The following is a 26,219-nucleotide window of genomic DNA, read 5'->3' on the forward strand; positions in this document are numbered from 1 at the left end:
AACCCTTGCTCTAGACTTGGCATCAACACGTGCCATGGCATCGGATCATAACTCCGTCATTCAAATAACCTTAAGCTAATCAGAAAGCATGGTAATTGGTCTTTAACAATACCACAGCCCTGTAAATGGATACGCTTGACGAGTACAGTCAAATAAGGCGGTGTTAAGACTTGTAAACTCTGTATTCAGAGGCGAAATATTACTCCATTAGGAAAGCCCGGTAGACAGACTAACACAAGTGCACTACTACCGCGAGTCAAGATACGCGCGCGCGCGACTACACTTGTAACGAGATAGGGGGAAAGATCTATGCGCAAGATGACTAAGGCCAATTTTCTGTAGTATAATCTGTCGGATCCCGACCTGATCTTCGGCGGTAAGGCAAAGACCGGTATGAACGTCAGCCATCATGTTGATTGGCGCTAGCTCTCTCTGGCAGGAAACTGGTCAGACAGCGTCAATATGGACCATCACCCTGGCATTTTGATCATGTCGCGAAAACGAGCACCGCTAAAGTCTTGGTGAAGGAAATGACATGGACTTGGGGCAGTGTTAAGACGTTGAATATTACGCGGCTGCCAAGCATCATGATATTTTGTTCTCCCAAGCCTTATTTGGGTCGCCGAGTGTACCTAAATCATGTCTTTCGAGAGACATAAATGCGGTTGGGTCCAAAGATGAGATGAATCTTTCGTCCACAGTCACTCGTTCAGACAAGCCCAGTCTTCCCTTTACTGTTCTAAGATGCGTTTTGCTCATGCCATCATCGTCGCCTTACTGGCCCAGAATGTCGTCTCTTACGACACTTCTCTTGGCTTCAACACACCCCAAGTCAACGAGAACCGCACTATCGACGAGATCTACCAAGCAGCCCTAGCAGAAGGCGGTGTAGTCACCTGCTGGCACGGCGGTGATGAAGTGAATCAACAAGACGGCCTGAAGCGTGCCTTCGAGACACGCTTTCCGGGCATGACACTGAACGTCACGGTCAACCGCTCTAAATACCACAGCGTCAACATCGACAAGCAGCTCGCTTCAGGCCAACCTCTCGAAGTCGACACAATCATCCTCCAAGCCCTTCAGGACTACCCCCGCTGGGATGCTCAGGGAGCGCTTCTGCACTACGCGCCGAGCAACTACATGAAAGTTCTGGCGCCTTTCAGACACATTCGCGCCGCATACTACGGCTTTGCCATGAACGCGTGGTCAACCGTCTGGAACACGCAGAAGCTGGCGAACCCGCCACGCGAGTGGCCTGACTTTCTGAAGCCGGAGTACAAGGACAAGATCGTCTTGACGCACCCAAGCGATGACGATGCGATCGCATACATTTTCGACCTCGTGTATGATGCTTGACTCACTCAAAGAGAAACATTGCTAACCTCTTTCAGGATGAATCAGTACGGCCCCGAATGGTTCGATGGCCTCTTGGCTAATAATCCCCGCTGGGTTCGCGGCACTGGCTCGCCTCTGGCCGTCCTCCGTCAGCCCAACAGCACGCAGTCCGTGACGTTCACCGCTAGTATCGGTCTCCGGGCCTCGGGAAGCCTCAACGCATCGTTTCCTGCCGAGGGACTCTTCGTCAGCTGGCCCAGGTCCGTTGCCATTTTCAAAGACGCACCCCACCCGGAGGCTTCCAAGCTCTTTGCCAACTTCCTCTTGAGCGATGAGTTCCAGCGCAACTCGTCGCAATGGAGCGCCCGCAAGGATATTACTGCCCCTGGAGGCTACCCGGGTATTCTGGATATGGACATGACCAACTCTGCCGAGTATCTTCGCTTCATGTCAGATCGTGGTAGAGTGGAGGCTCTTCGGATGATGTTCGAGGATAGAATCGGCATGCCGCAAGGCCCCAGCCCTCTGGTCGATGACCTTTGAGTCAAATGTCTCTGGTGGATCATGGGGTCTCAGTACGAAATACGGCAAAGATCTCTGGCCCAGTCAATAGTTCGGCCTTGGCTTGGCAACGTCGTTGACTATCATTCCGTGATCGTCTCTCTCACTAGTATAACCATTATCAATTGTCTCCACACTGTTCTAGCCCCCCGGTGAAAACGTGCTTGTCGCATGATGTCGGGGTACAGATCTTTTACGCGTACGCATGCGAGCCCGTTGGTGAGACTCTCAGCCAAGGAAAAGAAATTCGCAACTTTTACACAATGAGGACTAGCTCATCGCATGCAACTCTCATGCCCCCCAGACAACCCACACTTCAAAGTGGTAAGTACCGACCGCCGGCGTAGCACACGCGCTCCACGCATACCTGTACATGCAGCTCAACGGTCGGGCCCAGCTTGGCTGACCTTCTCAACTCGCAACTCCCAACCAGTAAGACGTCGAAGATGAGCTTTTGGGAATTTGTTCAGGCCTGAAACCTCTGCGAGCCGTTCCGAAAACGACTTAGTCAGACGCCCGAGCCGAGGCATCCAACGTCGCCGAGTTGCGGGGTTCTGCGGGGCCGCATATCTCTACCGGCCGACTTGCAGGGCCAAGGGTTTCCCGTTGCGCTGGGTTTTGTTGGTTTCTGGGCGACTGGTAAATGGAGTACCATCCATCATGCCTGGTCCTTTCCTTAACCAGGAGAAATTGAAGGACTTCCACGATTCCCGTTGGCTCAAACCACAAGAGCCATCCTCACCCAACAGGAATTACCCGCCGGAAACAGCCATAAGCCGCATCAGGCCCCTCATTCCAGACCTCGAGCTATCTTCCCTGATGCTAGGTCTTGTCCCGAGGCTCGCCCCTTTTTTTTCTGGTTCGCTATTGCGACAGCTAGAGGGATTGCGGAGCGTCTTCCGACCATACCCAATTTGATGGAAACTTGCGAAATGGCGACCCTCACGTGGCATCGTGGGCCTTGGAACGCCCAGCTCACCGACTGTGGAATCTTGGTGATGGGGATTGCTTCAAGATGCGACTGGCGGAGGAATAACGGAGTCCATGACTCTGATTGAGGGAACCTTGTTGACGAGCGACTTTGAGGATCAGGGTCAGCTAGGTTGGTCGCTGCTTTCAGACATAGATCGAAGCTCGTGAAGGATCAAAGTCGTCAGGGTTCTCGATGGGATGAACTGACATGTCACTTTGACATCTGCTCCTCATCGTGAACTCACTGCGCTTGCATGAGTTGCCTTGCAAGATCTCGTGCTTCTCTTCTGGTGATCACCTTCAAGAGATCTTGTACTCGGTACATCTCACAGATCTGCCTCTGCCTGTCATGAAGTGTCAAACGTAAGGACGAAACGATGACAACCGTGAAAATCAAACAACATAAATAGGGCCTCACGATCCTCTCAAAAACGACTTTCTTTTGGACCATCAGACTCAAGCTCTCGCTCAGACTGACAGCTCCGCCTTCTCCTTCGCTCCAAGCCGACGCAGCACATTCTCTCAGAGACCACTCTCTCCAGGCAACGCCCCGTCCCCAAACATCCAAAATGAAGTTCCTCAGCGTCTTGTCCCTGGCCATCACTCTCGCCGCGGCGGCTCCCGTCGAAGTTGAGACCGGCGTCGCCCTCGAGACCCGTCAGTCGTCCACCCGCAACGAGCTCGAGACCGGCAGCAGCTCCGCCTGCCCCAAGGTCATCTACATCTTTGCCCGTGCTTCGACTGAGCCTGGTAACATGGTAAGGCTTCCTTCGTACCATCTTCAAAGGCCCATATTAACATCTCAAAAAAGGGAATCAGCGCAGGCCCCATCGTCGCCGACGCCTTGGAGAGAATCTACGGCGCCAACGACGTCTGGGTCCAGGGCGTGGGCGGCCCCTACCTCGCCGACCTGGCCTCCAACTTCCTGCCCGACGGCACCTCCTCGGCCGCCATCAACGAGGCCAGGCGCCTCTTCACCCTCGCCAACACGAAGTGCCCCAACGCGGCCATCGTCTCGGGCGGCTACAGCCAGGGCACCGCCGTGATGGCGGGCTCCATCTCGGGCCTCAGCACCACGATCAAGAACCAGATCAAGGGCGTCGTGCTCTTCGGGTACACCAAGAACCTGCAGAACCTGGGCCGCATCCCCAACTTCGAGACGTCCAAGACCGAGGTCTACTGCGACATTGCGGACGCGGTCTGCTACGGCACCCTGTTCATCCTGCCGGCGCACTTTTTGTACCAGACTGATGCGGCTGTTGCGGCCCCGCGCTTCCTCCAGGCCCGCATTGGTTAAGAGGTTTGAAGGCGAACCGAAATAGGGGTTAGAGCCGAATGAGCATGGCGGGATCGAGGGGAAGGTGTGGTTGCGGCTGTTGATCGGTCAGGGGGAGGGTTGGCTGAGCTTGGTGCTCAACATTCTATTCTGTCACTCACTTTGTCATTCGCTTTTTGTCACTCGCTTAGTACATGTTGCTTCTGGATAGCTGTTACGAACGGAGTGAAATGCAAGTTGTTTTGTATTGCTAAGGGGTATCATTGATTATCATCTCCTAAGTGGTATCAAGTCAGTCTCTTGTCAAAGTCTGACAGCAGCTCCTGATCCAATCTTCGTCTCCTTCCATCATCTACCGTTTTAAAGACTTTTCCCAACTTCGTCCACATAGTTGCCTATGCCCTCGCCTTCGTCTTTTTGCGAAGATGCGCAGCATGCGTTTGCATGTGAAACTTGACATCAGGGGGGTGCAGTGGGTTGTACACCATCCGGCAGACCTTGCACTCCTCAAACGTGGGCTTTGAAGAGATGTTGATGGTTGTCTGTATCGTCGCAACCGGCTTCGACTTTGCCTTTGGTTTGGCCGTCGCGGCTTTCGACTTCGGCTCGGGACTCTCCTTCTGTGCGTTCAACCTGCTTTCCTTCGCCTCCTGCAGTTGCTTTCCTTCTCGTCGACTTGATCGCGTGACCCGTGTCGCCGTCTCTTCGTCTTTGCTCCTGTCCAGCTTGTCGGCCTCTGCATCGTCGCCATCTGGAGAAGGCAGACTGTGTCGCAGGCGCAGTCTCCTTGGCTCTCGTATCCTTCTAACAACCGGCGGTGATGAAGGGGGCGTGTCGATTAGCTTTTCCGAGTCGGACAGAGGATCTGAGGGATCTGAGGGTTCCGTTGCAGAGCTAGAGCGGCAGGGCTTGAAGTAGCTGAGGATGGAGCTCTTGGGAATATTGCTCGTGTGTGCCGGTAGCGGAGGTGGGATACGAGGAAGCTTTGGTTGTTTCGCGAGGGCGTCTTCGATGACGATCTTTTGTTTCTTGGCCGGCTTCGAGGTTGGCTCGTCTTCAGTTACTCGCGACCGCTTGCTGTATGTTCGCAAGGTGCGTCTGAACGGTGTTAGCGAACAATGCGCGTTAGAGTGTGGGGAGATTTCGTACCGTTTCTCGGTCGTCGGACGAGAGATATCGCGTGAAATTGAGGAGACTTCAATCTCCTCAGGCTGTTCCATTGTTCGGATGAAAACCTCGAAGGCTGTTTTGTCGTCGGGTGGAAGTTGAGATTTGGTAGAATGCGACGCGACGCGCGTGGGCCGTGTTATTGTAGACGAGACACGCCCCCAGATGTTGTTGAAAGATTAGAAGAGCATGCCGATATGTCGAGTGTATGAGTGCGATCAAAAAATTGACAATACGCCAACACAGAAGCAATAAATAGAGACGGACGGGTATCAAGGTCGATGCTGTGGTGGTGTCTTGTCTTTGCCTCGCAGGGCGATGGCGGATCGATCGAGAGCTTTCGGGGCCCCACCGAAGCGCGTCGCGGCAGGAATGACGTGCATCGACCGCGTCGAGTCGCGTTTTCCACCCACCAAGGTCAGGTGTGGCGCCTGCATTCGCGCCCAAACGCTTGCGATATTGAAATATGACATGGATTGAGTTTAATGGGCAAATGTCAAAGTGCAGGGGGTGCTAATCGGTGAGATCTTGTGCTTTTCGTGTGGCCCCGCTTACCGGGTTACAACCGGACATGTGAATCGGCGCCGAGTTTGTTGGCCCAGACGGCCGGGCTGCTCCGTGACACAACCTGAACTTGGCTTGCTTTTCTGACTTACATTCAGCAGTTGAGACGAGTAACCACCATCATTTTATGGTATGGATATGCTGGTTACTGCAATCTGGATGATTGGTACTGATCCCAGAGCCAAGTGGCAGGCTGATCAGTCAGAAGCTTGCGGCACGATTGGATGACCGCCACACGCACGTACATGCGCATCTTCTCGTTGCCATAGAACTCTTAATAATTCGATATGAATAAACGGCTATGTCGAGCCCTTCAGTCGTCGTCGTATACCCTCGTCCGTATCTTGCATCTTCGTGTCGAGCAACACCGTGTCCCCGTCGCTTGTCTTTTCGTCTTGGCCCACAACCCATGTTTGCATCACCTCCCTGATTTCTTCGGGCTCCTTCCGACTCGCCTTGGCCTCTGTCATTCTCCAGACATATCCAGAGTACACGGCGACCTCAGCGATCAACACCACGATGCATCCACCCATAGTCAAGAAAATGCGAGATGTGAGGCTCCACCAGCGAGCCGCGATCCAGATTGTCGCACCTACGCCGACGACGCTCAGAAGGAAGTTGAGAATGACCATGACCTGCTTTTGAACATCACCGAATGTAACTTCGTCGTCGCCGTTGTCGGATTCGCGCATCGGCCGGTTGACCTCGGCGAAGACGTGTGCTCTGGAAGAGGCGTTGGGGAACTGCTGCGAAAAGGCCTCCATTCGGGAGGGTTGCTTCAACATGCGCTGGTAGGTTCGCTCTTCCTCTTCGCGTCGTAGGCGGGCCATGAGGGCCTTGTACTCGTCGGACTGCGGTAAAATTATTAGTTGAAGAAGGCGAATCGACACGATCGGAGTCCCTTACCGGCTCAGGTTTTGGGGGCGGCGGCGGGATGTACACCTTGGCTCCCCGCAGCAAGCTTTCCAGGGAGAAGCCATCGACCTCTTCTTGCTTGAGGTTCCTCCACAGATCCAGTACCTGACTGTGGGTGATGGGGTTTCCGACAGCAGGTTCGTCAAGACTCGGCTCTTCTGGTATTGAAGTATTGTCCTCTGTTCCTGATGCAGGTGTCGGCTCTGGCGTTTGCTCTGCATCGTCTGTCTCTACTTCGTGGACTTTCGCATCGTCCATCTCCGGCCTGGCCTCAGCCAGCTTCTGCAAACCCTCCACGATGGAAGGCGACATCGTAAGTCGTACCATGGTGTCGATGTGCTCGTGCCGCTTCCCGAAAACAATCCGGATCAAGATGGTTTGCAGCCAGGAGAAACGACCGTCAGATCGGGGTAATTGTGTTGCTTCTCCAAAGTCTTGACTCCAACAACACGATTGGAAGGTCCAGGTCCCTTTCCGATGCGACACCGAGGCAGGCACACAGCACAGCTTGTCATCCAAGCTGGAGGCATAAGCAGCCAATCACGGTGCCTCTGTCCCGCCACTTTCCCCAAAAAGTACGTAGCTGACCAGCTGTGCCTGGATCGCCTAGCAGCTCGTCCCGCGGTACGTACCTTACCTAAGAGCCACAGTGGAAGGGAAGGACCGGGCTTGGTGCGGCCTGAGCTGGAAAGCGGGAAAAAAAAAGTCATCAAGTCGTATCATCACCACTCGCCTCCAGCTGCCAATTGCCACAACCACGGGTCTTGAGTGCGTCAAAACGATACAGATGTCGTTGGGATCTCTGGCGACTTCCTATTCTCTCCATTGAAACCCTTTGGAGCACTACCGGAGCCATGCAGCTCCGACCGGGAGCAGCGGTGCTGCGCAGCACCTACACCACAACGTCACGATCTCTCCTCCCCTCCTCCCGATGCGCCCAATGTAGGCGGATTGCGCCCCTCGATGCCCGGCTACCCGTGACCGCCGCCCTCTACCACTCTACTCCGAGCCGAAACTCAGCATGGGGTGCTGCGGTATCTGTCGCCTCCAACATTGCTTCCAATGCTATTAATCGGGTGGTGCCGAAGGGCGACATGCACATCGACCCGTTGCGGACGGTGGCCAAGGAGATGAAGTTTCTGACGGGCAACATTCGCAAGCTACTCGGCTCAGGTCACCCGTCTTTGGACCGTGTCGCCAAGTACTACACACAGGCCGAGGGGAAGCACATGCGACCCTTGATTGTCCTGCTGATGTCAAGAGCGACAGCGCAGTGCCCCAAGGGTCCCCGCATGCAGCCCCCCTCCGGCGGTGTTGATACCGCGATATCTCCTCCCGGCATTCTCGTCGATGTCAACCCCAGCTCTCCGCTGACTTCCGCCGACCCTATTGAGACTTCGGAATCCGATATCCTTCCCTCCCAGCGCCGTCTCGCCGAGATCACCGAGCTGATCCACACCGCCTCGCTCCTCCACGACGATGTCATCGATCACTCCGTAGCACGCCGCGGCTCCCCCTCGGCCAACCTCGAGTTTGGCAACAAGATGGCCGTTTTGGCCGGAGACTTCCTCCTCGGAAGGGCCTCCGTCGCGCTGGCTCGCTTGAGGAATGCCGAGGTAATAGAGCTGCTGGCTACCGTCATTGCGAACCTCGTCGAGGGCGAGTTCATGCAGCTGAAGAACACGGCCCAGGATGAGCGCAAGCCGGTATACTCGGAGGAGACTCTGAGCTACTACCTGCAAAAGACGTACCTCAAGACGGCCAGTCTGATCTCCAAGTCATGCCGTGCCGCCGCTATTCTCGGCGGTTCGGATGCTGCTTCGGTCGAGGCCGCCTACGCCTACGGCAAGAATCTGGGTCTCGCGTTCCAGCTGGTCGATGACATGTTGGACTACACGAGGAGCGAGAAGGAGCTTGGTAAGCCGGCGGGAGCCGACTTGGAGCTGGGTTTGGCGACAGCCCCGCTACTGTTCGCGTGGAAGGAGAACGCGGAGTTGGGCGCGTTGGTAGGCAGGAAGTTTGAGCAGGAGGGCGACGTGACAAGGGTAAGCTCGTCCAACAGTCCGGACGAAAGCTTAGCTAACATGGTTTCAGGCACGCGAGCTGGTTCTGCAGAGCGACGGTATTGAGCAGACGAGGGCATTAGCGCAGGATTACTCGGAGCGGGCGATCGCGGCCATTAGCGAGTTCCCGGACAGCGAGGCCAAGGACGGGCTTATTGAGATGGCTGTCAAGGCGTTGAAGAGGACGAAGTAAATGAGTGCGTGGTGGCAGCAGCGCGGTCATGATTGATCGGCAGACCACACACACAAAACTGTACAAACAAAAACCTGGAATGCATGCATTATGGTATGTTGCATTCGACGTGTACAACAGAATTTCTGGGCTCTTTGGCGAGTACATGTAACGATATCATACAACACTCTTAGACGGCGGCGCGCGGGGTGAGGGGAGGGGAAGGCATTCGGGACTCAGCGAGGTGAGGTAGAGGACCAAAAACCTGCAGCTCAATACCACACAACTTTCCCATTTTGATACGAAACTCGACACAAGCCTGCGGACGCGGGGTTTCGGGGGTGGTGATGGACCTGCCTCGACGTCGACTCAGCCGTCGGGGATTGAACTGACTGCATGGCCGGACTGAACGAGTGATTGGAGAGGCGGGAATCTTTTACTCGATGAAAATGCAGTCATCCAGAAACTCAAAAGCCGACAAGGCCTCGACAGGGCCGACGGGTTCCTGAGAGGACGGCGACCTCCGTGGAGACGGTGTTTTCATTACGTTGCTCGTTCGTTTGCTTCGATGGCGCGAAGGTGCTTGCAGCGCCCCGAAAGGGCCAGCATGATCAGACGCAGGGATCGGTCAGGGACCAGCGAAGCTTAGCCTGGCGGCCGGTCCCATGTTTCCCGCCTTCAGCCGATGAACTCTGCTGCTCAAGTCTCATCTGATCTCAGCTGCCGTGGGCGAAGGAAGATTTTTATTTCTGATAGAGAAAAGAGGGAACATGAGTGAAGAAAACTAAAAGCATGTGCCAAGCACAGATCAAACAACGTCTTCCGCCGTCGGTGCTCTCGAAACGCGTTCCAGGACGGGGGTCGGAGGGCTGGGTGAACGGGAGAACGGCAGAAGAAGACCCCGGGTGTCGGGGCCGGGTCGGTCAGTCAGCGAATGCATCGTCACCGCTTCACGCAATTCCTCGCGGATGGGCTAGTCGATGACTCGGGGGCACGGGGACGGCGGGGTTTTGCGTGGGAGGTGGTGCGTGATCACCGCCATCGGAGCGTCTCTAATTCGCCGCCCACCGTATCTAGGCCAGGCTTGGGTTGCCTTCATCGTGAATCTATCGAGTAAGAGCAAGCCCCCAGCCAACGGCCTGGTGTCGAAGCCGGTACTCGATGCAGAATGCAAATTGTCCCATTGGCAAACACCACACGCAGCAGGTCTAGGCCAAGACCAGGTCGCATCACATACAGAGAAATTCTGCAGAAAAAGGAAACCCTAAGCAGAATCCACAGCTCCATTGCTGGCGCGCATGAACAATTGGCGGGCCAGACTCCCCAAAGAAGCCATGGTGTTACTCGATCATTACTCGATCGAAACTCGCAAAGGCTGAAAGCTCGGTCCCTCTGTCGACGCCGGCGATGACCACCACAAAGCCAAAATCCCATCGGAAATAAAAAGAAGAAAAATAAGAAAGGAGGAAGCCCGAGGAAGCCTTGCCGAGAACGGCCGATGGACACCCCCGAGGTGGACTCATCTGCCCCCGTCGCTGGGACGCGCCCTCATTGGACACAGGCTGCTTACCAAAGCCTTCTAGATCGGGAAACGGCCTCATCCGATGGCGGCCAGCCAATCACAGGCTGCTGATAACAGCAATGAAGACATTCAGGGTCCCCCGGGGTGCGCGACTTTGGGAAGTCAAAGGAACACTGCGAAGGCTTCGATAACGCACCCCACGGCAGCCAAACACGAGGGGTGTGGGAGGTCTCGGCCTGTGATTTCGTTGGCTGATCGGGGCCGTTCGTTCCCTTTGTCGTGTGTCCTGCTTGTCAGAGTAAATGTTATCTTATCGGGACATCGGGACGGGACTGAGAATGGAAGCTGGGAAGAAGGGGGGCAATCAGTGCGGCCTGGAACGAAGGACGGGATGGCTGTGGTGAGCGATGGGCGAGGCGGTGGGCTGTGGATCGACTGACGGACGACGTCTTTTTGTGAGATTGTCGTTGACGCCCTCTCTTCTCTCTTCTTTTTCTCCTCCTTCTCTTCCTCATTCTCTTCTTTTCTCACTTCTCACACACACTACCGCCCACCTGTAGACGCTGCGAATTTTGAGTTCATAAGAGTTTCGTCAGATACCCAACACCACTCACTCGTCTTGACTCTCATCTCTTATCACAAGCCACGCCGCAACAACCGTCGTTGAGCTCTTATCTCGATCACCCCGCCACCAACACCCCGCGAGAGATAAGCTCGCAGCACCCCCAGAAACCAACTTTTTTTGAACCTGGGGAAAGCTCACAGCTCCCTAACCACCTTCATATCTTATCACCGGCCCCCAAAGCTCTTATCGGCCCTTCACCATGACAGCCCCCGAAGAGCCAGCGGCGCCCCTCGTCGTCCTCGTCTCGACACGCGCAGTCCTCACGGTCGAGGACAACCTCGTCCTCACTCCCGCCACAATCACAGTCTCGCCCTCCACCGGCAAGATCACAAACATCATCCCCGCCGTCCTGCCCAAGACCTCGTTCCCGGCGTCGACGGTGTACATCAACCACGGCAACAAGCTCCTCCTGCCCGGCCTCGTCGATGCTCATGTTCACCTCAACGAGCCCGGCCGCACCGAATGGGAGGGTTTCTGGACCGGCACCCGCGCCGCGGCGTCGGGAGGCGTCACCACCGTCGTCGACATGCCGCTGAACGCCATCCCTCCCACCACCACCGTTGCAGGCTTCAAAGAGAAGCTTGCTGCCAGTCAAGGACAATGCTGGGTTGACGTTGGCTTCTACGGCGGCGTGATCCCCGGCAACGCGGACGAGCTCCTCCCCCTTGTTGAAGCCGGTGTGCGAGGATTCAAGGGCTTCCTCATCGAGTCCGGTGTAAGCACCATTCTGTCCTTGTGATAGTCTCATTAACTAACATCACCCAGGTCGACGAGTTCCCCGCCGTCTCATCCTCTGACGTCGCCCTCGCCATGAAGACTCTCAACGGCACCCCGACGACGCTCATGTTCCACGCCGAGATGATCCCGCCCATCGCAGACTCCGTCGGCGACGCCGTCCAGCAATCCGAGCCTCCGGCCGCGCCCACGGGCGAACTCACCTCCTACAACACCTTCCTCGAGTCCCGGCCCCCCTCTTTCGAGACCTACGCCGTCGACGAGATCCTGTCTCTGGCGCACCTCGCCCCGGACCTGCACCTGCACATCGTCCACCTCTCCGCGACGCAGGCCATCCCGCTCCTCCGCGCCGCCCGCAAGAGCGGCATCAACATCACCGCCGAGACGTGCTTCCACTACCTCGGCTTCGCCTCCGAGGACATTGAGGACGGCGACACGCGGCACAAGTGCTGCCCGCCGATCCGCGAGCGCTCGAACCGCGACGGGCTGTGGGAGGAACTCGTCGCGCCAGACTCGTGCATCCGTACCATCGTCTCGGACCACTCGCCCTGCACGCCGCAGCTGAAACTCCTCCCGGCGAGCCTCGAGCCGACGACCGTCACGAGTGGCCAGGACAGCCCGCCGCTCAACATTCACCACTCCGATTCCGGTATTGACATGACGATCCCCGGGGAGAGCGTCGACAAGATCATCGCGGAGAAGCTGGTGGAGGAGCAGGCTGTCGCGACGGCGGACGCGAGCGCGCGGGGCGACTTCTTCGCTGCGTGGGGCGGTATCTCGTCCGTGGGGCTGGGGCTGCCGATCGTGCACTCTGCGGCGCAGGCGCGGATCCGGGAGGGCGGGGAGGGGGCGGCGCCGGGGATCGTGGATATTGTGCGGCTGTGCGCGCGGGAGACGGCGGCGCAGGTCGGGTTGGGACACCGCAAGGGAGCGCTGAAGGTCGGGATGGACGCGGACGTGTGCGTGTTTGATGATGCGGATGTGTGGACGCTGAGGAGCGGGGATATGCGGTGGAAGAATAAGTGCTCACCGTGGGAGGGCAAGGAGTTTACTGGAAGGGTGCTGGAGACGTGGGTGAGGGGGCGCAAGGTGTGGGAGTTTGGCGGTGCGAATGGCGGTTTTGTTGAGGGCAAGCCTGTCGGCGAGGCTATCGTCGAGAGGAGGACGAAGTAAGGATTGAGAGGGGCTTTTTGCACGGATGGAGTTTTGTAGCGCGCGTTTTTGTCGTAATGATATCTTGGATAATGCTTGAGCTGTTTTCTTGATGGACTTGTAATGAGGGTATCACCGAACCGGCTACTTTCGCGGTTGTCATTGACAACGAGTGCTCGCGCATTAAAAGTTGGCGCACTGATGTAGACATATTGATGAGAAACCACAATTGGGACTGGACGACGTGGAAAGCAACGGGGCCTGATTCTTAAAGCTGGCCAAGAAGCCCATCACTTGATAGACTGAGGATAGGTTGAAGGCAAACAGGGTTCCAGATAGCCTGTAGTCCCATAATTCTGAGAAGAGCAGCTATTGTTTGCCAATGGGACTAAAAGCCTTGTGTTCGGAGTATACTCGATGTTGAGAGACTTAACATACCCAGGAAATAGCGATGACGATTGGGAGGATGACGGCAGAGTCATAGAGAAGAACGTTAAGGCAGGTGGCCTCTTTCGGAGCGAGTAAAGAGCCTCTGTGAATGCCGCCAAACACTCGTTGGGGTGGACAAAAAGAACCTTCACACCAGTGAAGACCGAAGTCTTTTACGGGCCATCGAGTCATGAAGCTCATGATGATCCAGATAGTAGAAGCCTTTGAACCAGCCAATGAAGGACGTGCGTGGGGGGATTGTCGTTGGAGAGCACGAGGGGAATTAAAGTTATCCGAGGTGCTCGAGGCGAGGGGAACGCGATCTCCCAGGCATGCATCCCGCCGATCAGTCAGGTCTCAGCCCAGTACTTGACAGACATTGCGGCGCTCGGTTTGTGTTTTTGTGTTGGTGGCGCGGAGATGACCAACCCCCGGTACATTTTATGAGAAATTTCCGTTGATGAATCGGTGAGAGGCCGGGCCAGAGACCAGTCGCCTCGACGAGGGAGATGAAGATGGAGATGATAGAGACGTGCGGAGACCTGGAGTTGGCCTCGCTTGCGAACCGAGGATGCTGCTATCCGGGCTGTCGAACTGGCGGCGTCTAAGCGACGTGGGACCGGACTTGGCCTCGTGGGGCTCTTTTTTGGGTTCTTTGAGACTGAGATTGAATTGGGAGAATTTGACGAGTTTGGTTCCTGAGTTCCAAACGGCGACGCGCAAGCTGGGCTTTGAGGTGGCATTGGTAATGAGGACGTGAGACATTCCGAGCTGTGTGGCCTGGGAGACGACGTAGAAAACATGCTTACTTCCAAGACCAGAAGTCGCCATCTCACGTGGAATTGTGGCATCTAAAACAGTGGAAACCAGGCGTTTGTTTGTATCTCGTCGCACAGAGCTGGGAATCAGTGCCTACCTTAGGTAAATATTGCACCTGTAGCGAACACTTGATGGCAGTCGACGACCGCCGTCAACAAGTCGCGACGTCCAGGGACCCCGTGATCCACGCTTCAGTGGGTTCACAGTGTTTCGTTTGCTGAAGCTCCGGTGCAGCCCCCAAGCATTATCGCCCGTACGCTTCTAAGCGAGCACGACCTTAACCGAATGATACGAGCTAAGCGATGTCAGGGGTCCAACGGGTTTCTAGATAAGTACGTACCCGGATCCACTGTGCAGGCAAGCGAAGCGAAGGTACATCCCCGGGAGCAGTCACTGCCCAGCCAGTGGTGGTCTCCTGTCGGTGACATGCGTTTTCTTGATGAGGAAACAACTTGTCGATGGGATGGCGTTCTCGTTTTCAATCTCCAGCCAGCCAGCCTCAAGCCAGGGAGGAAGAGACACGATCTGCCAGACGGCTTGGTCTCAGCCTGTCAATCTCACAATGTCCGATCCACCAACAGCAGATCAGTCACTCTGTCACGGATCCGAAGCCACGGAAAAGCGCAAAGACGCAGCGCAGATACAAGCAAACGAGGTCCGAGGCCACACAGCACAGCACAGTACAGCTTGGCTTGGGTTGCATCTGTCGAGTCGATGGCCATCGGCGTGTCATTGACTTGCGCCAACCGCCTGGGAATCTCCAAATCTCGCCATCCCTCCCAGCCCAGGAATCACTGACATTGGACACCCCTAAGCCCCATCCGTCGACCGTCGTCCGTCGCCCAGTTGTCGACATGCCTCCCTTCCCCCATTTGGCTCGCCCTGCCCCTCCACCCACATGGCGTCTCTCTCAGAACCCGCCCACCCATGTTCCTGTCGAGCAACCGAGCTGGCTGGGTCGCATTGCCAACGACCGCCTCCCGCACGCCGTCCGCGCTGTCATGGACGCCGTCAATGCCAGAGGCATGGGCCTGGACCGCCAAAGGACAGCATAGAGAACAGACGTCTGCGCGCCAACAGACATAATGCCTCGGGACCGACCAACAGACGACGCACTCGCTCCAATACTTTACGTCTATTGACTAGGTATGTCGCCATGGACCCTGCCGGCCCGTGACTGCAACCGAAGACGAGGGGAGGGGGCCTGTGGACTGCGGGACTGCGGGACTGAGTGTGTGGACTCGTGTGGAGGGGAAAAGCAATGTGCAGCTCTGATCCTGGCTTGGCCTCCTCGCTTCGCCCTTCGCCTGCACGAGAAACGAAGCACTCAAGCACTCTGACCGGATCTCTACGCTCGTGCCGGGGTCTTGGACGGTGAGCTGTGAGCTCGAGATCGACCACCAGTATACAGAGGGAGGGAGCTCGAGGTTGCATCCACCACCCAGCCGCATCTCACTTTTTCATCTTCGTGGCGCTTTTTGTCTTCCTGTCAACCAGCCATTCTTCACATGGTTTCGGTAGATATCTTGTCTATTGCTGCGGGCTGACATTTGACTTCTTTGCGACTCCTGCGACCCTTTCCTTGGAGTCCTCAGTCCTCGATCAACACTGGATAGTCTGCCAGCGACTTGTTCCTCCAGACGTTTTTACTCTCGGCGATCCGAGTCGGAGCCTCGTCCCGGAAACCAGTTGACTATCGGCGCCATCACCCCCAAACGGAAGTTCGTGGTCGCTTTCCTTCTCGAAGCAGTTGCTTGTGAGACATTCTCACACGCCGTCATTTTCTCACCTCGCGGCCCGTCGACACCTCGTCTCCATCGCCAATCCGAACCCGTTATTAGTCCAGCTGCCGCTTCTGCTGTCAGCTTTTCGATCGCCTCTTAACCCGTGCCCCTCGTCCACATCAACTATATGGTTATCGCCAAGATCTCACCGTCCACTTCTCGGCCCAACCAGCAACGTTGAAGAGGCAGCATGCCCAGGACGAGGACGAGTTAGAGTGAAAAGTCGCCGAGCCCGTTCTCGCCATGTCAGAACCAAAAGCAAATATGGCTGCTGACCACCAGCTGTCGCAAACCACTCCGCCAGCCGACGATCAACCTGTTGTGGTCGACGTTGACAAAATCGATCGCGCAAGCTCCGTCGACACAACGATGGACCAAAATACGCTGGCTGATCAGACAGGCCTGGCGCGGCGATTCTCTCTCTCCGGCGCCGGCCACATCTCTCTGGACGATGTCGAGGCCGTCGACGTTCAGATTCGCGACCTGGCAGTGAGCGTAGACACCTCGCCTTCATGGTTCGACCCTGCAACATACCTAGAGCTTGCAAAGGCAAAGTTTAATCCCCAGTCGAGCTCCAAAACCTTGTTGCACCATGTCAGCGCTTCCCTGCCCGCCGGGACCCTGACAGCCATCATCGGCGGAAGTGGCTCCGGTAAGACGACGCTGCTCAACACCATGTCGGAGCGCATGTTCAGCACTCGATTGTCGCAGGGCGGGTCTATTACTTTCAATGGAAACGAGGGCGTACACAATGCTCGTCATGCGTATGTCATGCAGCAGGATATTCTTCTGCCGACCTTGACTGTGCGTGAGACACTGCAGTATTCTGCTGACTTGCGATTACCGCCGCCGACGACCGCCGAGGAGCGACGGCGCATCGTCGAAGAGGTCATCCTGGAATTGGGACTGAAGGAATGCGCCAACACAAGAATAGGAAACAACCAGCATCGCGGGTGTTCTGGGGGTGAAAAGAGGAGGGTCAGCATCGGCGTGCAGCTTTTGGCAAACCCTTCGGTAGTTTTTCTCGACGAACCTACAACCGGTCTTGATGCGACGAGCGCATTCCAGTTGGTGCGGACTTTGAAGAAGCTGGCCACGAAGGGAAGGACGGTCATCACCACGATCCACCAGCCTCGATCCGAGATATGGGACCTCTTCGACAACCTGATTATTCTCACCAAGGGCAGCCCGGTATACTCTGGCCTTGCCAAGGACTGCGTACAGTGGTTTGAGGGTATGAACTTCAAGCTTCCCCCCTTCGTCAACCCGGCCGAGTACGTTATCGATGTCGCTGCCATTGACAACCGCACACCTGAGCTCGAGGAGGAATCGACAGCCCGAGTTGATCGACTGAAGGCGGCGTGGATCCATGAGAGCCAGCGAAAATACGCGCCATCGGAAAAGATCGTGGAGACGTCAGGCCGGAGACGGAGTCTGAGGTCTGCTACCACGAAGCATGCCACATATGGCCGACAGCTTCGTGTGTTGACCGACCGAACTTTCAAGATCACCTACCGCGACCCCATGGGCATGGCCGCCGCCATCATGGAAGCCATCTTAATGGCAATCATTACCGGCTACATCTTTTACGATCTGCCCAAGGACCTATCCGGTATCCGATCTCGGCAAGGTGCACTCTACACCATTTCCGGTCTGCAGGGTTACCTGATGCTCGTGTTCGAGGTGTATCGCCTCACATTGGACATCCCGACATACGACCGCGAGCACAGCGAACACTGTGTTGATGCCATTCCTTTCCTCCTTTCACGCCGTCTTGCCCGGCTCTTCACCGAAGATCTTCCTGTGCCGTTTCTTTTCTCGGTCGTCTTCTACTTCATGGCCGGCTTCGACAATGATGCTACACAGTTCTTCACCTTCTTTGCCATCACCCTCATCAGCCACTACATCGCAGTTACGTGCGCCATGACGTGCGTGACAGCATCTCGCAATTTCCCGGGCGCCAGTTTGATTGCAAACATGGTGTTTACGCTGCAAAGCATGGCTTGCGGATACTTCATCCAGTCGAACACCATCCCGGTCTATGTGAGATGGCTCAAGTGGATTACGTACCAGGTAATGTCATCACAATTTTTTCAAGATATGATCACTAACACCTGCAGTTCTACGGGTTCGGTGCTTATTGCGGCAACGAGTTCACAAACGCGCTATATGATTGTCCTTTTGAGGGAGGCTTCTCGAATCCGGAGTGCAACCAGTACACCGGCAACTTTGTGATGAACTCCCTGGGCTTTCCGCCAAACTGGACCTGGCGGCCAATCGTCATCATGGCTTCTTTCGTCGTCTTCTTCTGCTTGATATCTGCCTTTGGCCTTCAGTTTATCAAGCAAGAGATGACCATCGCCCGCGCCCGGGTTTCCGACACTGATCTGTCGGCAGGTAAGGAAAAGATGAAAGTACGCTCCATATCGGAAATGCGCACTATCGATGTCGGCTTAGATGAGTTTGCCTTGGATTTGGATAAGAGGGCTCCGTCGGGGAAGAAGCTGCCAAGAAAAACTATTCTCAACCCAGTCAACACGACCTTCCAGGCTGGAAAGCTAAACATCATCATGGGCCCTTCGGGCAGCGGCAAAACTTCCCTTCTCAACGCCATGGCCCTGCGACTTCGCAACAGCATCGGCACGCGGTATCTGCCGTCCGGCAAGCTGACTTTCAACGGAGCTGCTCCGTCGAACACGGTGATCCGTTCCGTGTGCTCCTATGTTTGTCAGGATGATGATGCGCTGTTGCCGTCTCTGACTGTTCGCGAAACTCTTCGATTCTCAGCTGGTCTCCGCCTGCCTGCACACATGAGCAAGGACGAAAAGGGCCGACGCGCGGAGGAAGTGCTCCTCAAGATGGGTCTTAAGGATTGCGCGGATAACCTCGTCGGAAACGAGCTGGTCAAGGGTATTTCTGGCGGCGAGAAGCGACGAGTCACCATCGCCGTACAGCTTCTCAGCGATCCCCGAGTACTCCTTTTGGATGAGCCTACCAGTGGTCTAGACGCCTTCACGGCCAATTCCATCATGGAAGTGTTGCAAGGTCTCGCCAACGAAGGCCGGACGCTGATCTTGACCATCCACCAAGCTCGTTCCGACCTGTTCCAGCACTTTGGCAACGTCCTTCTTCTCGCAAGAGGTGGCTCCGCAGCGTACGCCGGGCCGGCAAAAGACATGCTGGCGTGTTTCACCCGCCAGGGATTCGAGTGTCCTGCGCACAGCAACCCTGCCGACTTTGCACTTGATCTCATCACCATCGACCTGCAACACGAGCAGAGAGAAGCTGAGAGCCGTGAAAAGGTCAGAAAGCTTGTCGAGACATGGCGAACACAATCCGGCAGTGTCCTTCAAGAAACGTTGGATAAGCGCCTCCCGGGCATCGAAGAAGGCGAAGAGGGCAACTCCACGAAGTCGGTAAAGACACAAACCATTGATGCCAAAGAAGACGAGGCTCAAGACGCCATTACAAAATCGCCCTCTAATGTTCCCTCCATTCCCCGCAAATCCTTCAACAAGGCGTCCCTGGCCACTCCTGCAGAACTCGGCGCCCTGGTCCGCAAACGCGCCTCCTTCGTCACGGCCTTTCCCATTCTCTTGCACCGAGGCCTCATCAATTTCCGCCGGCAGCCACCACTCCTCGTTGCACGGATAGCGCAGGTGGTGTCCCTGGGCGTCGTCCTCGCTCTCTTTTTCGCGCCGCTCAAGAAGGATTACTTTTCGGTCCAGAACCGCATGGGTTTCATCCAAGAAATCGCCGCCTTCTACTTCGTGGGCATGCTGCAGAACGTCGCCGTGTTTCCCGCCGAGCGCGACGTCTTCTACCGCGAGGACGACGATGGGGCGTACAGCGTGGAGGCCTTTCTTGCTGCCTACTCTGTCCTCGAGTTCCCGTTCGAGATCATCAGCTCCCTCGTCTTTGGTGTGCTGGCAGACTTCGCAGTCGGCCTCCCGCGGACGGTGGAGATGTATTTTGTCTGCTCTTCTGCCTGCTTCGGTATCGTTTCCTGTGGCGAGTCGGTGGGCATCATGTTCAACACGCTCTTCAACCACACCGGTTTCGCCGTCAACATCATCTCCGTCTTGATGTCGGTGGCAAACACCATGGCGGGTATCATGTCTATCGACATGCCGAAGCTATACAAGATCTTCAACTACCTGTCTCCGATTAGATATGCCACACGCGCAGTTGCGCCGTACAGTCTACGAGGCATCGAGTTTTCTTGTAATGACGACCAGAGACTGCCGAATGGACAGTGCCCGATCGAGACGGGCGAAGAGGTTTTGCAGCTGTACAAGTTCAATGTCAACCCCAACGTTAACATTGCGGCGTTGGCGGGGTGCGTCATCATCTACCGCCTTGTGGCGTGGGCTCTCCTTCGCGCCGCGAGGACGCGCTTAGATAAGTTGAAGGGGAAATGAAGTTCCATTTAGATGTGGATTGATATTTAGAGATTAGCATAGCGGATACCTCATGATTTTGATCACAATAGTAATACCACAACTTGCCTACCATACCTTTTACCGGCTCAACGTGCCGATCATGTGCCTCCGCATCAGTGCGCAGCCATCCAGAATCAGACGAACAGCCGAGCAAAGCGCCCGATAGCCGAGCAGTCGCAGCAGCACTGATCCCGGTCCGTTGGGACCTCCACTCGCACCCGATACGGAAGCTCGAAGCTCTGCGAAACGGCCCCGCACAAGCTTAGCTTTGCTTTCGTGCTCGTCAGAGGTTTCGACAACGGGGCGATAGCGGCCGATTTGTCATAGGCGAGCACATCATCGATTCGCCTTATCTTTGTGTCTTCTCTTGTCCAGCAGGCTCTTTGCTTTTTTCTCCTTCCTTTTCTTCCTCTCATCTGCAATTGACTCGGTTCAATTGGGACTTGGCAAACTTACTAGGTAACCCAAACGGCTGCGACCGAGACAAACCATGTCTGAGAAGCTCCCCTTGACCAACGACGGCCCGCCGGCCTCGGCCCCGCGTCGCGCATCGGCGTGGTGGTCCCTCCTCCCGGCCGCCCTCCTCCTGACATACCTCCATTCCCCCTCCGCGATCCCAATCCCCTCCTTCACCCACCCCGGCGCCGGCTCGTCCGCCGCACCGGCTTGCCGCCAGGTCGATCCCCTCTTCCCGACCCTCACCACGGCGGCCCTCTCCGACCTGGACAAGTTCCTCGACACGCCCAAGTTCCGCAATGAGACCATCGCCCGCCTCTCCGGCGCCATCCAGATCCCCACCGAGTCCTTCGACAACTACGGCAACGTCGGCGTGGATGACCGCTGGGACAAGCTCTTCGCCTTCTCGGCGTACCTCAAAAAGACCTTCCCCAAGGTCCACGAGCAGCTCTCCCTCGAGCGCGTCAACACTCACGGCCTGCTCTACACCTGGACAGGCTCCGACGCCTCCCTCAAGCCCACCGTGCTGATGGCCCACCAGGACACCGTCCCCGTCGCGCCCACCACCATCGACAGCTGGACGCACCCGCCCTTTAGCGGCGCCTATGACGGCTACTTCGTCTGGGGTCGCGGCGCCATGGACTGCAAGAACTCCCTCATCGGCATCCTCGAGTCCGTCGAGCTGCTCCTCGCCGCCGGCTTCGCCCCCAAGCGCACCGTCGTCCTCTCCTTCGGCTTCGACGAGGAGATCTCCGGCGAGCGCGGCGCCGGCCACCTCGCCCCTTTCCTCCTCGAGCGCTACGGCAAGGACGGCGCCGCCATCCTCATCGACGAGGGCTCCGGCTTCGACTCCCAGTGGGGCCAGACCTTCGCCCTCCCCGGCACCGCCGAGAAGGGCTACATCGACGTCGAGGTCGTCGTCCGCACCCCCGGCGGCCACTCCTCCATCCCGCCCCCGCACACCGGCATCGGCATCCTCTCCGAGCTCGTCACCAAGATCGAGGGCAGCCCCTACAAGTCCGAGCTGCTCGAGGGCAACCCGTACCTCGGCAAGCTGCAGTGCGGCGCTTCGTACGCCCCGGAGTTCCCTTCCAACCTGAAGAAGCTCCTCCCCTCGGGAAGCCAGAAAACGTGCAAGCGCAGGTCGGACAAGCTCGCCGAGGAGGCGGCCAAGGCCGGCCCGCAGGTGAAGTACCTCTTCACGACCTCGGTGGCGACGGACATCATCGAGGGCGGTGTCAAGATCAACGCGCTGCCGGAGCGGGTGCGCGTCGTGGTGAACCACCGCGTCAACGTCGGCGACAGCACGGAGTCGGTCAAGAAGCACATTGCCGCGCTGGTCGCGCCCGTCGCGGAGAAGTACAACCTGACGCTGCACGCGTTCGACGGCAAGGAGACGCCGTCGAGCATTTCGCTGAGCGGGAATGACAAGAAGCTCGAGCCCGCGCCGGTGACGCCCACGAGCGTGGAGGGCGTGACGCCGTATGGCGTGCTGAGCGGGACGACGAGGGCGCTGTATGGCGAGGAGGTGGTTGTCTCGCCGGGGATTATGACGGGTAACACGGACACGCGGTATTACTGGGATCTGACGGCGCATATTTTCAGGTTTTTGCCTGGTTATGATCCTGAGAGCGACGAGTGGGCGGGTATTCACACTGTCGATGAGAAGACGAGTGTGAAGGGGCATATTAACTTGGTTAAGTGGTACACGTCGTTCTTGAGGAACGTTGATGAGGCGGAGTTTAAGTAGGTGACGCGAGCATAGAAGACAAGGGTAACAGAGATTGCCTCAACTGAAGGGTGATGTTTCATAGTCCTTACCTAAAGAGAGCACTCGCACATCTTCATTAGTAAATCTGTCTTGTCACAGTATCTTCAGACTGAGGACAGTTCGCAGAGTGCCTGAAAGTTTGGCGACCAAATGATGATCGTTCCACATTTATTTTGGAGATCGGGGCTTATACATGGTGAGTGCCATTGTAATTGTCTGAATTTGGTCACAAATCTACATACACATTTCTCCAAGTTGCGACCAATGTTACACTTGTAGCCTGAACCAAGTCCCTTTCACTGAAGGCAGATGGACTGCTCATATCTTGTCGCACTTTGCCAGGCGTTCATTTCAAGATGACAGAGTTTGACCCTCTCAAAGCAATTACCAATGGGTTTGACTTCCATCACCTTCACGTGCTTTTTTGCGTCAAATCGTTTGCCCATGGCCATCAAAACGTACATATGATGTTCCGGAATTTCGGGGAGACTGCCCAGTCCTGATGCTCGGCTTGCAGTCTCTGCGTGGAAGCGCAGGAATCTGATGGACCCTAGAGAAATCGAGTGATCTGCTTCGTCTGGCTGCAAGTCTCTTCCAGCGGCCCATAGAAGCCGTGGATGGCTGTATGCGGTTTCCGACCCATGGATCTTCTCGATGCAGAACTCATATCTGTTGTCAGCGAACCAAGCATAACTGCTCTTGCCTTCCCACCCTGCCCAAGACCAGGTAGGGAAATGATGGTTCCGGGTTGCTTGCTGATCGGAATCGTCTTGATTCCACAGAAGGCAGTAAGGCGACGATGATATGGGGAGACCGGATACTGTGTCGCCAATGTCTGGTCTCATGTGCTGCAGGAGACCTTGGAAGGCGTTGAGTCGGTCAGATGATTTCGTTAAGTTCAGCTCCACGAACGCATCCACGAACTGTCCGTATTGCTCGAGCTGAGGTGCGGCAGACTGAACTCCATCCCCCATCAATTTGAACATGGATGTCCATATATTGTTCCTTTTGTCCGTCACTTCCATGAGCACTCTGCCCGTAGCTTTGCCTTTGGGTCCGGGGGCGAGCTCAAGGCAGCTGACGCCAACGCTGCCCGTCGACCCATCGGACTTGGACACAAACAAAGCCTCTCTCTCGTGGAAGAATAGGCATCTCTTTGATAGAAGTCTTTCTTGGAAAGTCCATGCGCGTGTTTCGTAATGGGATATCTTGCCATAGTCAGAAAGGAGGGCCAGGTCCTCTGACAGATGGTTCTCCAGCAGAAGCCCACCCACCTCCCTGCGAATGATCTGCGGCCTGAGGTGCTCTGAAACTCCAGGGAGTTCCGAATCAGAACTTTTTGCTGTCCATGCTATCAAGGTGAGATAAGCATCTCGATAGATAGCGTCCATGTTTGCTATCTGGGCGGCCTTTTGTGTAGATACGTCATCTTGCTCAATGCACAGAGCATCGACCCATAAGTAGCGCTGCTCCATTCGTTTGGTGAAAGACATGGCGTCAAGAACAATCCTTGGCAGCTTCGCACAATTCAATGAGTCCTTCTTCGCGAGCCGCTCGCGATCTGTACTCATGGTCTTGAAGACTTGTCCGGTGCCCCAAACATAGCTGAGGGCTAGATACTTCTCTGAAGTACTTGCCTCCACCAACCTGTTCTCCTCAACATCGATCAGAAGAATTCTGAACTGGGATTCGTGAGGCGCAGGCTGAGTGCTTGCTATGTATTGGAGAGCTCCTTCGACAGCTGAAGTCACCCTACGTACTTCAAGCTTCTGTTCGTTCAGCTCCATCGCCATTAATCCCGGCCCGTCATCCAAGAATTCAAACAGTGGTTTCAGATGGTTGCCGATAACTTTGTGTTGTTCTGGCGTGGAATTGAAAGCGTATTCCCAGGCTTTGAACGTAATATCCTGCATGTATTCCTGTCCAACAAGAACAGAAAGCAACAATTCCGGCTGAAGATGTGTCAAATGCTGAACAATCTCTTGTTGACCATCATCAGAGCTTGAAAGCATCGTGTTGGTCGGGCGAGAAGGGGAAGCGTGTATACAACCCCAGGTAAGAACATCGCCAGTGCTAATTGTAGTGATGTACAGCTTCTGATTATCTCGATCGACAGGTGGTCGGCTCCTCTTTTGACCGGCCTTTGTGACGACGGCGAATGATGGGCGTCCTGGGTTGTCAGGCTTAGGTCGGTGCAATCTGACATTGACGTCCGAGAGATTGCTGTGGAACTCTGACGGTAGAACGTGAATGACGATGTCGCAAACTGGGCAACCTTTACGGCGCAGAATACTGGCTGCCGTGCCGAGCTCGATCCTTCGTTCTGCATCGCAGCCGACAGACAGTGATATTCCTGGATTTGTCTCAGAATTTTCGGTGTCGCCAATGTCATCGTGATCATCTCCGGTGTTGTTCGACGCGGTCCAGACGTGTACGGAGCCGTCTTCTGCACGAAACTTATAGTCCCGAATGTCATCAAGTAACTGGGGGACTTCGTTGTCAATGCAGTGTTGGCAGAGTAGCCCAGAGTATGGAATACTTGTTCTCGCGGTCTGTTGAGTTGCTTCCATTATGACTGGAATTTTGGTTCAATAAACTTTCAGATGTGCTTTTGCTCCAGTGAAGAGAATGAGTAGTGAGGTATGGTTCTCATTCTAGTGCTCTGAATCTAGTAGATATATCCATAGAGTGCGGCAAGTCTGGCTCATCGGCTCGAAAGCCGCTCTATCATCTAGTTTGCCACGGATGAAGATGTCGTCAGCCCTCTCTGTCTGGTTTCTCGTCCTCCTTCAACACCATCATTCTATGGGTGCAGAGGAAGCCGACAGAGGAAGCCGAAAGAGGAAAGTCTACAATCCGCCTAGCCACTGCACAAGTCACCCACAGATTAGCTCAGGGCGCAGGCAATTTCGTATCTGCCCAATCATGAAACAGCAGGGACATCGAAAGCAAAGCGGTTGAGAATAATCTCGACCACGTCTGTATGAGAGCGGAGCGAGTTGAGGGACACCCTGCGCAGATCCTGGCTGTCAAATTGGGGCGCGGGACGGGCCGCCCCACATTGAATCGACGTAGCACAATCGCGCTGATCTCGGCAGGTTCGTATTTGAATGGGCATGATCCAGACCTCCTGCTGCTGCCTGCTGAGAACGACGGGTGCCCAATCGCCACTACCAACCAACGCGATGGTTTTTGAGTCATCTAGCAATACCATTTCTCAAGAAAAAGAGGATGGCTTCAAGTTGGCCACGCTGCGTTCCTCGTGCATGTCTCACGAGCGCAGCTCCTAAGCCACAACACGCGGCAAATTGCTGCCTGATTCCCTTCATGGGAAACCTTGAATTTTTCCCTTCTGATGTTATTCGAAACCACTTCCGACGTAATCATGACTCTCGCGAAAGAACGGTGGAGCAAGGGCTATGGCGTCTCCCCTGGCTCACGCTAACCACCACAACCACC

At 55.7% G+C, this 26,219-nt stretch overlaps 9 protein-coding genes across 9 annotated transcripts; 6 read left to right on the plus strand and 3 right to left on the minus strand.

Annotated features, from left to right (window-relative positions):
* Positions 1-744: 744 nt before the first annotated feature.
* On the plus strand, positions 745-1,878 carry CGGC5_v014217 (uncharacterized protein; the record flags this gene model as incomplete). The annotated part of the gene is made up of 2 exons (XM_032023560.1): positions 745-1,343; positions 1,392-1,878. The coding sequence occupies 2 exons, from the start codon at positions 745-747 to the stop codon at positions 1,876-1,878; spliced, it is 1,086 nt and encodes a 361-aa protein (XP_031879690.1).
* A 1,559-nt stretch (positions 1,879-3,437) lies between these two features.
* Positions 3,438-4,165, plus strand: CUTA (Cutinase 1; the record flags this gene model as incomplete). The annotated part of the gene is made up of 2 exons (XM_032023561.1): positions 3,438-3,626; positions 3,680-4,165. The coding sequence occupies 2 exons, from the start codon at positions 3,438-3,440 to the stop codon at positions 4,163-4,165; spliced, it is 675 nt and encodes a 224-aa protein (XP_031879691.1).
* Positions 4,166-4,539: 374 nt separating this feature from the next.
* Positions 4,540-5,364, minus strand: CGGC5_v014219 (uncharacterized protein; the record flags this gene model as incomplete). Its single annotated transcript, XM_032023562.1, has 2 exons — positions 4,540-5,242; positions 5,294-5,364. The coding sequence occupies 2 exons, from the start codon at positions 5,362-5,364 to the stop codon at positions 4,540-4,542; spliced, it is 774 nt and encodes a 257-aa protein (XP_031879688.1).
* An 810-nt stretch (positions 5,365-6,174) lies between these two features.
* On the minus strand, positions 6,175-7,117 carry CGGC5_v014220 (uncharacterized protein; the record flags this gene model as incomplete). Its single annotated transcript, XM_032023563.1, has 2 exons — positions 6,175-6,726; positions 6,782-7,117. The coding sequence occupies 2 exons, from the start codon at positions 7,115-7,117 to the stop codon at positions 6,175-6,177; spliced, it is 888 nt and encodes a 295-aa protein (XP_031879689.1).
* A 527-nt stretch (positions 7,118-7,644) lies between these two features.
* Positions 7,645-9,046, plus strand: CGGC5_v014221 (putative hexaprenyl pyrophosphate synthase; the record flags this gene model as incomplete). The annotated part of the gene is made up of 2 exons (XM_032023564.1): positions 7,645-8,835; positions 8,885-9,046. 2 exons carry the CDS (start codon positions 7,645-7,647, stop codon positions 9,044-9,046), a joined length of 1,353 nt encoding a protein of 450 aa, XP_031879686.1.
* Positions 9,047-11,371: 2,325 nt separating this feature from the next.
* Positions 11,372-13,080, plus strand: DAL1-1 (Allantoinase; the record flags this gene model as incomplete). The annotated part of the gene is made up of 2 exons (XM_032023565.1): positions 11,372-11,887; positions 11,938-13,080. The coding sequence occupies 2 exons, from the start codon at positions 11,372-11,374 to the stop codon at positions 13,078-13,080; spliced, it is 1,659 nt and encodes a 552-aa protein (XP_031879687.1).
* Positions 13,081-16,355: 3,275 nt separating this feature from the next.
* Positions 16,356-20,512, plus strand: CGGC5_v014223 (putative ABC transporter ATP-binding protein/permease; the record flags this gene model as incomplete). The annotated part of the gene is made up of 2 exons (XM_032023567.1): positions 16,356-18,164; positions 18,212-20,512. The coding sequence occupies 2 exons, from the start codon at positions 16,356-16,358 to the stop codon at positions 20,510-20,512; spliced, it is 4,110 nt and encodes a 1,369-aa protein (XP_031879685.1).
* A 511-nt stretch (positions 20,513-21,023) lies between these two features.
* On the plus strand, positions 21,024-22,739 carry CPS1-1 (Carboxypeptidase S; the record flags this gene model as incomplete). The annotated part of the gene is made up of 1 exon (XM_032023568.1): positions 21,024-22,739. One exon carries the CDS (start codon positions 21,024-21,026, stop codon positions 22,737-22,739), a length of 1,716 nt encoding a protein of 571 aa, XP_031879682.1.
* Positions 22,740-23,056: 317 nt separating this feature from the next.
* On the minus strand, positions 23,057-25,330 carry CGGC5_v014225 (uncharacterized protein; the record flags this gene model as incomplete). The annotated part of the gene is made up of 1 exon (XM_032023569.1): positions 23,057-25,330. The coding sequence occupies one exon, from the start codon at positions 25,328-25,330 to the stop codon at positions 23,057-23,059; it is 2,274 nt and encodes a 757-aa protein (XP_031879683.1).
* Positions 25,331-26,219: the final 889 nt, after the last annotated feature.

Source organism: Colletotrichum fructicola, assembly GCF_000319635.2.
Source record: "Colletotrichum fructicola Nara gc5 chromosome Unknown KSG_Nara_v1_contig08, whole genome shotgun sequence".
NCBI lineage: Eukaryota > Fungi > Ascomycota > Sordariomycetes > Glomerellales > Glomerellaceae > Colletotrichum > Colletotrichum fructicola.